The sequence below is a fragment of the Silurus aristotelis genome, assembly GCF_946808225.1.
Source record: "Silurus aristotelis genome assembly, chromosome: 10".
Taxonomy (NCBI): Eukaryota; Metazoa; Chordata; class Actinopteri; order Siluriformes; family Siluridae; genus Silurus; species Silurus aristotelis.
Window position 1 is genome coordinate 10,071,658 of NC_139583.1, and position 12,123 is coordinate 10,083,780.

A 12,123-nucleotide genomic window follows, 5' to 3' on the forward strand; every position below is an offset into this window, starting at 1 on the left:
GCATCCCAGAAAACCACGTTCAGTTCCATGTCCAGCATCCAACGTCATGCCATCACGTGATTTTGATTGGACCACTAGTGTGCAATAATGGTGGGCTGTGATTTGGATCATTTAGCTAAGCTCACCTTTACTCTTACTTCTCAATAGGTTTGTTGAGAAGCAAAGAATCTTCTTCTATATTTATTTTTATTTTTATGTGATATTTTGACTAAAAAACTGTTCTGTTTTACATATTAATGGCATACATTTTTCATGCAACTGTATTCAAAGTGGATCCATGTTATCTGCAGTAATATTAATGAGCCTGCTGTGTCTATATTTAATTAGGATGATTTTCTCAGACTGCCTGTATTATACCGAGTAACATAAACCTGCATAAAAGGACTAGAGGAGTTTCCTACAAACTTTCCATAGACTACAGGATAAATAAAAAAAGGCTCAAATATACAAATCGACTTCTGGAAGATACGGTTCAAAGAGTCAACTCGTTTTGAACTTATCCGTGCATGCGTAGATTTCACTCCATTCCACTGTCTTTGGAGATTATTAGGAGTTCAAAGAAAGCACTGTTATATAAATAACTCATGGTTGGGATGTAGGCCATCACACCCTCCTGCTGATATTTAGATGATGTTTGTATAGAACAAATGAAAAAGCTAATTTTACTAGTTTTTGGGGCATCGCTGTGTATCCTTTTAATTAAACAGTGAAACCCACTACACCTAAGGAACTGTTTAATCCTTCCCAAACCTCTGGCAGCCTCTGCATTTGACATTTGTCTTGTTTCTTGATTTCAAACAAACAAGGACAAAACAGCATCCTAAAACGAAGGACCAGAAGCTTTTTATTTTTGTTTGTTTTTTATTACCTTCCAACGTACATCCAACATCTTATATGCAGATTAGCTACCGGAAAGCATTTACACGTCAAGAATTGACAACATACAATTTTAAAAATTAGGTTCCATTTTTTTTTTTTTTTTTTTTTACATATAATACATTTTCACACGTTAATAAATACCAATAAACTCTGCCAAAAAATGTACACAGTCAAAATAACTAGGCCTTGCACTCATCAATCTTTTTTTGCCCACAGTCATCTTGTACATACATACAAAAATCTGTGTCCGTCTATACAGCGTAATGTGGCCAAGCTGAAATATAGGTACAAGCAACCTATACAGTGTGATCAATAGACATACAGCTTGTTCAAAGGCATTACAAATGGTTTTGCCAAATATATGAAGACTTCTTGCTGTACACAATATTGTGTTAGTGATGTGTGAATGTTAAAATGAAGTACATTTTTTATATAAAAAAACAAAAACAAAAAAATAAACAATCCTTGGTAAAGGTGAGTAAACATCGGGGATGTGAATATGACTTTGTGATAAAGGCATGTTGCTACTCAGCCAGTGCATGCAGTTTCTCATCTTGATCTCAGGATGGAGATCAGAAGGAGATTTTTTTAGTCTCAGCAATCCAGGAGACGAATAATGTATTAAATTTTGTGGCATACTGATATGTGATATCAAATAAAAGGTCAGGATTTCTAAAAAAAAAAAAATATACAAAGGTGATCCGCTAGGCATCAATGAGCTGATTGTATATTACGTTCTCTTGCACTGTCGATACCGAGATCTCTTTTAAAACATTAATATTGCATTTCCCTATGTACGTTTCCACGACGTTTCCGTTTCTGTAAACTGTAGTGTGGCTGTTGGAAACTCATATTAGGAAGCTGATTGTAAACTTACACAGGAATAATATTAAGATCACTTAAGAGCACGGAGACAGCACTAGACACTGCAAATGAGAAGCTCCACTAAGAGTGCATCACCACTTAATATGAGCTGAAGGCCAAGTCCTATATACAATACAGGATATACTTGTTCTTAGATATCCTTTAGTCCTGATATGAGGCGGCTTAAGAGCGAATTAAAAACAAAACATTTTCATAATTTACAAATACAAAAACAAGTGGAGATTCTTCTTAATGCGCAATGGAAATTCACTGTTTTTTTTTTTCTTCTGTAAAACAAAAATCCAAGTAAAATAAATATGTAACTAAACAATTCTGTCCAGAAAAATTTCTTGAAATAGATTGTGGAAAAATGAAAAAGCCATTGATCATGTGTCCACATTGCATTGTGGGTTGGAAAGGCATCGCAACTATATTGTTTCTACTTTCAGTCAGTAGTCAAAAGTAAATAAAAAAAAGGTATGGATAGAGTCCAAAAAAACTCTCTCCTCTGTAACAGCTGCTGAACAGAATATTTGACAAAAGCTGTGTTCCATTTGAATTGTCTTTAAGACGTCCCTGTTTATTCCTTTTCTGAAAACCAAAAAATAATTGAAAAACTGGGCAAAAAAAGTCTTGTACGGACACAAAGGCTTGCCTGGATTTCCTTTGAAGCATAATGAGAGAGACAGGTGAAGAGACCAACCCTGAGTCGAGTCAGGATGACTCGTAAAACGTCAGAAAGGTTCTTAAATGCCATCGGGAGAGGCAGGCAAACTTGACCAAGTCTTTACATTTCTCATGGTGTTGTGAAGATCATGTTGAGTTGACCTGCTGCTACTGCTAAGCCCAGTTGAGGCTGAAGCCTTTGGAGAGCATGACAGACTCCAGGTCTTTGTCCTCTTCCTTCTCTCTGAGCCTCTGCTCCTCCAGGAGAGCCACGAGAGAGTCCCTCTGCTCCACCACCTCCAACATCTCATTTAGGATCCTCTTCTCCTCAGTCAGTTCTGACTCAGTCTTCAAATGGTCTACAAGACAGAAAGGCATGTGCAATGTTTTTCACATGAGAATGTCCAGTTGGCAAAGAGTTAATACTTCTATTTACTGTTGAAAAACAGATCAGTGAATTTTACATGGCTTTTTCTTTGCTATTAAATGTCAACAAAGATATACAGCCAGGCCAATACAAATGTTAACATTATAAACTGTTTAGCAAAAGCAAAAAGTCACAATCTTTAAGAGATCCGCAATATTCATATGCAATGTCTCAAGATTCAGAGTAAAACTTCCCTGGGTTTCTTAATTCTGAGCTACACTTAGTTTACATACCGTAATTTCCGGAGTATTAAGCGCACCCATATATAAGCCGCACCCACTGAATTTTACAAAGATTTTTATTTTGAACATAAATACACCGCACCTGTCTATAAGCCGCAGGTGTCAACACTAAAATTAATGAACTTTACACAGGCTTTACTGAAAGACAGTGTCTGTTACACGGCTTGTATCTAAACAGTAGCCTACCAAGAAAGTCATTGTTCACTGTCTTCCTCCTTCCTTTCACCACAATTTCTCTCGGGAGTTTATTTTTTGGCATCGTCGTGCGTTTAAAAATCACCACCGGTGAAGCTTTTCTCCCGATGCTGTGCAGCTCAGAACACAGGTGAAGTGCGTTTTTTCATGCCCGGTTGTTTTCAGCGTGACGAATGATTCGCATTTTCTGTTGACAGTCCGAGTGAGCGGCAGGTCAAACGTCAGAGGAATCTCATCCATATTTATGATGTGGTGCGGCCCGAATCAGTGGGAGCGCATCTGATTTAATATAAAGAGTTTCATTGGTTCACCTGAGCCTGATATGAAATTTCATTGGTCTAATGTTATGGGGTTCAGTTTTTTGGTTTGAAGTTTGTAAAACCGGGAGAATCCCCGGAAAAATCCATATATTAGCCTTTTCATTGTTTAAGCCGCGGGGTTTAAAGCGTGGGAGTAGCGGCTTATAGTCCGGATAATACGATATATAGTTTAATACAGTATAAGAGCAGACTGTGACCATAAATGTGCGTTACAATGACCAAAATTGTGCATTACAAAAAAGAAAAAATACAACTCAAATCCCCAAAAAAACTGGGACACAGTAAAATGTAAATAAAAACAAAAGGCATGATGCGACAATGTGGGAGATGTGTAGACGTGTTTTTGAGACATGTTGAAGCAATTAAATCAAAAAGAAAAACAAAACAAAAAAAGAAATGTTTAAAAAAGCTGCATCAGTGATCTGTGTGTTAACCCTGTAGACAAAAAACACATTCAAGTATAAATACATACCTTCAATTGCCATGCGCTCTCGGAGTTCCTGCTGCAGTCGACTCTGCCTGTCCTCCAACTCCAACTCACGAGCACTAAAGACACAGCGGACAGAAAAGACTTATACTTAATACTTTTTCCCCCTCTCTTTTATTTAAAATTACATACCAATTATCCTATGTGTTCCACATTCACATAGCAGTTTCAAACACCTGCAACAGTTTGTGAGCTGACATGAAGATGACTCGGCTCTACAGTGAAACGGTGGTGGATTACTCACAATATCATCAGTTCTGACTCATAGCGCACCAAGGCATTCTTCTCCTGAACCAGTTTAAACCATTCCTGCATCAGCTTCGGGTCGTCCTTTTTGCCCATTCCTGAAGAAAGCAAACCAGTGAGAGCAATGAGAAAACTTTCAGCGACCCCAGCATGATATTCGACAGATATTCGACACGGACAAACACAGACAATGCAATGACAGCCAAGCCGGGATGTCTCTCTTTAGGGAATGACGGGGATAGGAACAGGAACACGAGCAACAGCGCTGACCCAGGGTCAAGTCTTGACCGGTCAATTCACAGAAGATGGCGTGGAGGTAAGTGTTCAGATTTTTCAACATATGATAGCAATAAAGCATTAGATTATGCTTCTGGGGCAGGGAGTTGTAGTCTAAATGCTTGTATTTGACAGGTTAAGGGATCATTTCCATTTAATATTTTACATTATAGACCAGAGGACGCACCCAGAAAGAAAAAAAAAACTCCCTTTTATATTTCCCTTTTAATAGTTATTACCTTTTAGATTCCATTCAACCCTTTGTATGGTCTACTGCACACAAATAAAGATGCTTGATAATAACAGAGTAATAAAACACAAAAGGGTATGCTTTTAATAAAAAATGACAGATTTGCATGATATAATATGACAGACTTGGCCAATAATCGCATTTAAAAATAAATAAATAAATAAATACACCCTACTACCACCAGAAGTTGATAATTTTCTTGAAACCGCACACCCTAAAGTGTTTTATTCATCTTATACCACAGCAATTTACTAATAAAATTTTTAGCATTAAAAATGTTTCAATTTTTTTAGATAAAAAAAGTTATAATTCCTTTTGTATGTTATTAGTGATTGTAATTCGTTCTCCTAACTGACTGAAAACCCCATCTTGTTATATTTGCTGTCACTGGAGACTCTTTCCAATAAATCTGTTTATATGATGCATTGTCCCTACAAGTCCCTGTGTAGGACATTACTATGTTACGACGATAATGTGTTCAAGCACATTAATATAAATTATACATTTATATACATTAATAATATAAACATAGTAATCGGCAATACCGTCCGAGCTGCAGTAACAGAAATCTTTTAACCAATCAGAATAGAGAATTTAACAGTGCTGTGGTATAATCAATTCTAGCTAAATCTAACATTCTTGGTCCTAAGCTATAACAGAAAATAAATAAATAAATAACTTTGCATGGATAAAATATAAAAGTTGCATGCAAGACTGAATCACTGGCTGCACAGTTGACCAACTGTACAAATCAATCCATGCTAGTTCTAAAAGCCTGTGACAGTCCCTTAAACATTATTTTCTGTACGCACACACTCAACTCAAAAGACATGCAAAAAAATTATTGGTGCCAAAGCAAACCTGGATGCAGCATGGACAAATTTCAGTGATTGAATTGGAGAAAATACAAATAAATAAACACACACAAAAACTGAATGTTTGTGCTTGCTAAAAACAGCCCTTTGCTGCTTTAACACACAGAGAGGCAAAGCAAAGTTCCTCAGACACAAGAGCGATGTGAGAGACACAGACACACTGGACAACAGGTTTTTGGGAGGCGCAACTTATCCAGTGGACACGCACTGCCAGTAGCCTCCACAACATTCAGCCCCATTCTCTCCCGAAGAAGAGAGACAGAGAAAAAACCAGAGTTAGGACAGTCTCACCATAACACACACACACACAGCCTCTCAGAGCTTAAGAGCAAAATGCGTGCACACACACACACACACACACACACACACACACACACACACACACACACACACACACACACACACACACACACACACACACACACACTAATAGAATTAAATGATTTTTAAATTTACTTACAGTGGTTGCAATCACAACCCACCATTTTTACATCTATTACATTTAATTTTGAGATCGTGTAGTTATGAAAGCTATTTGACTTGTTGCATGAATTGAAAGGGGGATTGATACAAACACCTCAAACAAGTCAAATAACCATAATATATAACAGAAAATGCCATCTTGGACCTAAAATGATCTGCTAAATAAAATCCAGGCATAAAGCACAGCCTGGATTTAATACATAGACAGATAATTATAAATGCTAATGATAAATAAAACTATCATAAGAGGGTTCTGAGTTTAACAATTTTGAGAAAGGTCACAGACACACGCCAAAACACACAGCGAACACGAGGTTATAACATGCAGCCGTACAGAAGAGGATTGAAGCAGCTAACACACACTACATGGATTTTTTTCTTAGTTTTGTGACAAACAGGAACCCATGCAGTTAATAAATTTACACTCAACGTAATAAAAACTAGACACGAATGTCTGTTCTTTTTGAAAGCCATTATCTGGGAATGAAAGGGAGGGTGAGGGGAGTAAACAGGTTGGATGGAGGAGGAGAAGGAAAAGGAGGGTTGATCCACAACTTTAGAGAAGGAAGTCTAGAGAAAAGGCCACGGGTTGGACTGGCACGCTAACGCGGCCTGGTGAGACGGAGTTTACGTTACCTTCTGGGGAACAGCATGGGCAGAAGGACAGGGGTCTCCAGCGAGGGGTCCCGACATAGGGTTCAACTTCCAAGAGACAGAAGGTTTGGAGGTGGAAAAAAGGAGGGAAGTGAAGAACAAGGAGAGGGCAGAGTAAAGTAAAAAATGGAGGTGTGGAAGAGGGAAGGGAGAGATGAAGGAAAGAGAACAGTGAGGAGAAAAAAAAATATCCAAAAAAGCAAGAGAACTATGGGGAGAATTTTAAAGCTACAGTGTATTACGCGGAATAAAATGAGAGAATAAACGAAAGAATGCGAACAAGAAAAACTGATTCGAAAATAGTGACATTTTGCCAGAAAGATTTGTTGTTAATTCTAATACATTGGCCTACATAGGTATTTACTCCACTTGAATTTTCCCTATTTTGTAGTGTTACAACTGGAACTGAAACAGACCAGCTGGGATTATGTAATGAAGCTTTAGACCAAAAAAAAAAGTTTATTTTTGGCTAATTTATTTACAAATAAATCGCACAAAAGCTTATACCTTTTCTAACAACCTCCAGGGAGAAGTGTATTTATATTGCGATCATGTGAACCGCCAATGAACTCCATTCAACCAAATGGTTCTCAGTTACACAATAACCTATAATCCCAAACAAGTCCATTTCATCTTGTAACATTATAAAAAATAACCATCAAGGGGGTAAAAACTTATGCAGTGTATATTAAACAATGTTTAGCAAAGTAGATCTTCCCTGACAGACAAATTGCTGTCACCTGAGACTGATATAAACACAAACAATTCTCATCATTGAAACTTTTCTCCTCTGTATGAAAAACAAATCTCGTACGCGCTCTGGCTACTTGTAAAGCTCAAGAAAAAAAGCCGGTGTGTTCTGTTCCAGTCCATAAAGGAGAAGAATGATGCACAAAAAATTATATCAAACATTGAATCTGTTGGCTTAGACTGGTGGAACACTGGTATGAATGGTGGAAGGGCTGACAGACTGACATTGCAATGATCTGCAATACTAAAATGGAGGTGGAATGTTGAACGGCACTAAGGGACTATCACATATAGGACAGAGATTCCAATGCTGCTTTTAGCTTGAGAAAGACCAGCAAATCAATGTGACATAAAGCAAAATGCAATCTATTCAGTATTAAACTTAGACTTTACCCAGTCCTAAGCGCTGCATGCTGTAGAACATGGACACATCACCTTAGTGCTTAGTCTGTCATTTATCAAGCCAGTGGTGGAGCTGTAACAATTCAGCTCTACTAATTCCTACCAATAGGAAAAAGTAGAGGTCAACCGATTTTGCTGATATCGATAGCGAGGTTGGATCATACAAAAAAAAAAAAGAAAGAAAAAAAAAGAAAAAGAAAAAAATGTCAGTAATGAATCACAAAAATGTGGCAAATTAAATAAATATGAATACATTAATTACATGAATAAATATTAAGGAAAATAGACATGCATTTAAACTGGAAAAAAAGTAAAATTTCAAATAAATAAAAACTGTTACATCCACAATAAAAAAAAAAGACACTTGAAAATAAACAACATGTGGCATCAGTGATTCGCCTCTAGACGCTGATCCTGTACTGTATGACGCAACCCGGAAAAACTAACAATATAGATTTTTGCAGATAGCCGATAGTTCCAGCAATCAACAATCGGTGCTGATTAATCGGCAAAGCCGATGAATCGGTCGACCTCTAGAAAAAAGACCCTTTATCTATAGCCTACAATAGATTCCAGTTCTGACATTCAACCACTTGAATAAAAGTATGCCATGAAATCTGTATGCCACAATTTTGAATCTATACCATTTCACACCGATGCCCGTATAAGCATTATATAAATGCCCGTATAAGCGTACTGATTTCCTGGTTAATTGTGTCACTACACCAATATATGTTCCTTTCAGTTTTGCCAGAATCCATTCCCTAAACATCAAGTAAACACCACTTTCCACAGAATTCTACAGCCAACACTGTATACCTGAACGTTCTCTATCAAGTCACATGGCCACATGTCAGACATGTATCAGATCGTGAATCACATATTAAACTGGCCTAAATTTTATATCAAGTCTGCTTTGAAATTATACATTTTTTAATCAATCCTTTAAGTTGGTAATGTAGCCCTCAGATGCTAAACTGCATTTCGTTGTACTATGCAATTACAATAAAGTTCTATCTGTCTGTCTGTCTGTCTGTCTGTCTGTCTGTCTGTCTGTCTGTCTGTCTGTGAGATAGGACAACTTATTTTATTTAAAAAAATATAATCTGAATAGAAAAAACACTGATAATTATACATCTTATCAATAATTTAACAAATAAAAAAGATAAAGTGTAGAGCCTGGTGGTTTTCCCACAGAGAATATTATGTTTATCTGAAACACATTTGACTGCTCGCACTTCAAATGGATGAATATCTTTGTTACAAATCATGCAGCTTAAACTCATGCTTAAAAAAGTGCAGCATCTGATGGTTATGATTTGATGGCCAATTCCCAAAAAACAGACCAAAACTCTAAACAATGCATGTATTCAAATACAAGCAAAAAAAGCCATCCCATGCCTCCAGTGCATCTTCATCAAAGCTTTGCATGAAAAAAATAAAATAATAATAAATAAACAAAGCATTTTATACCTACCTGAGATGGACTAGGTTGATATTGTAAGTACTGTACATAGATAGTCAGTATGATGCACAATTTTATTCCACAAGCAAAAAAATAAAATAAAATGCAAACAAGTTTATAATTGTGTCTATTTTGCAAAGAAAAATGCACATCATGCTACAGGCTTTTTTTTTTTTTATCTTGTGATTTCAGATTAGTCCACAGATAACCAAATACATTACTAAGGGAGCAAAATCAAGGTCACGCCCCCCAATTTTTTTTTTTTTAGGCTTAAAAAGGAGCTCCACGCAATCTCCTGTCAGTGTGGGTGACTAAGGACACAACAGTATGTCCACAAACACGGCACGGAAGCACAAACTCAAACAACACACTGTAGCACGACTGTGAGGAGGTGGACAGGGACACATCAAACGAGAACATTACTGTACATGAGAAGAGTCTGTGTAGAAGGATGGAAGATCACTCTCTTTCTCTCAGACACACACACATAGACACGCAACATACACCCTCACTCTCGTACATGTCCCCTGGACAAGTGATCAAGTATGGTGGAGAGAATAAAGGCGAAGAAGCTAAAACTAAAGGCCAAAGCAAACGTTTAGAGCAATTTTAACAATGCGCAAGATTCAGTCTATTTTGTTTTTTCTTTGTGTGTATGTGTGTGTGTGATGTGCGTAATCTAAATTAGGGCCTGACCAATATTACAGCTGTCAAGCATCTAATTGTATTGCTGCCACATGATGCAACATGAGCAGCAGTTTAAACAGATGTGCTTGTCTAGCTTAGTCTCAGAAGAAGCATGTTAGTCTTTACTCTTGCTGGTTTTAGCTGCAGTATGATTTGGGAGATCTGGCAGGTGGATGGAGGTTGCAAGTAGCCAAACTGGGATGATAAATGTGTAAAAAAAAAAAACCCAGTTCGACATATGTAACATGTGCTTTGAGATGATGCAGTCTAAGTTGTAGCGTTGGACCGTATGAATAGCCATTCTGATAGATATCTAGCAACATTTTCCAATATCCAATGCAAATTATCAGCTCATTAGTCATACCAAGTTGTAGTAATAGATTATGTATGTTGCAACATGTAAAACTGGGGGATGCTAAAGAGAACCATCACTTTCAGGACGTGATTATTTGGGTGTGAGTATAGTTCCTGTTAATCAGGAAAACATGAGCTTTCTCATTTAAAAGCCCCCAGTCAATAATACTAATAACATGAATAATATACAAATTGATTGTATCTGCAAGAAAACCAGAAAGTACATGATAATCAATTTCCAATCTGGATAATTAAAAAAAAGCAGGACCTAGTTAAAGTCTCATTATAATAAGTGATTCAGTAGCCTTGTTTGAGTTAATGTAAAAACTGTTAAAAGTTATAGTTTGGAGTGTGCTCTTTTGCGAATCACGAGGTTACCCTGATCTGTATTTTTGATCCACAGCCCAAAAGGCAAGACACAGTGACAGAACAGCTTCAGTAAGTACAGGGAGAAAAAGAGGTGTTAGCTGATTGTTAGTCTGAAGCGACAGGTTTGAAATACATACCGCCCAGATGCATGTCCAGGATCTCACTGTAATTAGACTCTCCCCAATAGTCTACAATAGGGATATATTAGAGATGTGTTACTGCACACACAGGCACAGCTAGTCAAAAAAAAAAAAAAAAAAAAAAAAAAAAAAAAAAAAAAAAGTCATGCATGTGTGTGAAAACAAACAACCACACCCACACGCACCCATATTCTGTAAAGTGTGCAGAAAAGGTTACTTTAAATGTATGTGTTTACATGTAGTTAAATACAGACGTTGCATGTGCACGGAATGTCTCAGAACAACAAAATGGGCACATAGATTTGCTGATGAGTGCTGCTGTGCCCTGCCACAGGCTCGGATCAGGGAAGGGGTCTGTGATTAGTCTGTGAACTATTTCCACAAATCATTCGCTCTTTAGTTTTGTTTAAACTAACTTAGAAGAATAAATATATCTAGGCTATAAAGTAAAAGTAATGGTAAAGACCAGTATTCCCCATAAAGTCCCTTTATTTGATGACTTGAGGTCATGCTGCAAATGCAAATTAAAGTCAATACGAAAGAAAATAGAACTATAGCTGGTCACTGTATTATCAATACAGCACTCTTCTTTAGTACATCCAGTGAGAGGGCACACAAATCTATGTTAGACACACAGAACAGGTTCCATGCAGCTGAAACACACATGGGTAGGAAAGATGATCACGTCACGGACGAAGACTTCAAACAAAGACTAACATTATCGGGCATGGATACCTGAGCGCCTCTTGCGCTGTTTAGGGCTAACACTAGAACCTTTATGTAACCCTTAAAGAGAGTGAAGGATAGAGAGGTTAAGAAGCATCTTCAGAGATTCAGTTGAAAAGCACTCAGTTTCAGTGATGGGATGGACAGGGAGGGAGAGGGAAGGATGAATAATAGAGCAAAATGATCAGCAAGGACAAAGTATTGTTCACTAACCACAACTAAAGCTGTCGTTATACTGTACATCTTTCAGTGTGTACAATTTCATTTAAACTTTACTCATTTCTGCAATTATAAACATTAATCTATTCAAAAAAAGTAATCGGGAATAAACAAAATCCGTCCCAGCGATTTTGCAATCCTTGATAG

General features: G+C 37.2%; 1 protein-coding gene across 50 annotated transcripts in view; it reads right to left on the reverse strand.

Moving 5' to 3' along the window:
• Positions 1-821: 821 nt before the first annotated feature.
• mical3a (microtubule associated monooxygenase, calponin and LIM domain containing 3a) overlaps positions 822-12,123 on the reverse strand; it is a 101,116-nt gene continuing 89,814 nt past the window's right edge. For 36 of the 50 annotated variants that reach the window (XM_083551868.1, XM_083551831.1, XM_083551865.1 and 33 more), the window contains 5 exons: positions 11,767-11,817; positions 11,029-11,079; positions 4,325-4,424; positions 4,066-4,139; positions 822-2,768 (listed from right to left, as the gene is read on the reverse strand). In XM_083551868.1, the coding sequence (XP_083407994.1) occupies positions 2,584-2,768; positions 4,066-4,139; positions 4,325-4,424; positions 11,029-11,079; positions 11,767-11,817 (461 nt within the window). In that variant the 3' untranslated portion in view covers positions 822-2,583. Of the gene's footprint in view, positions 2,769-4,065; positions 4,140-4,324; positions 4,425-6,846; positions 6,913-11,028; positions 11,080-11,766; positions 11,818-12,123 lie in introns of all 50 variants that reach the window. The other 14 variants (XM_083551857.1, XM_083551856.1, XM_083551855.1 and 11 more) reach the window with 4 other exon arrangements.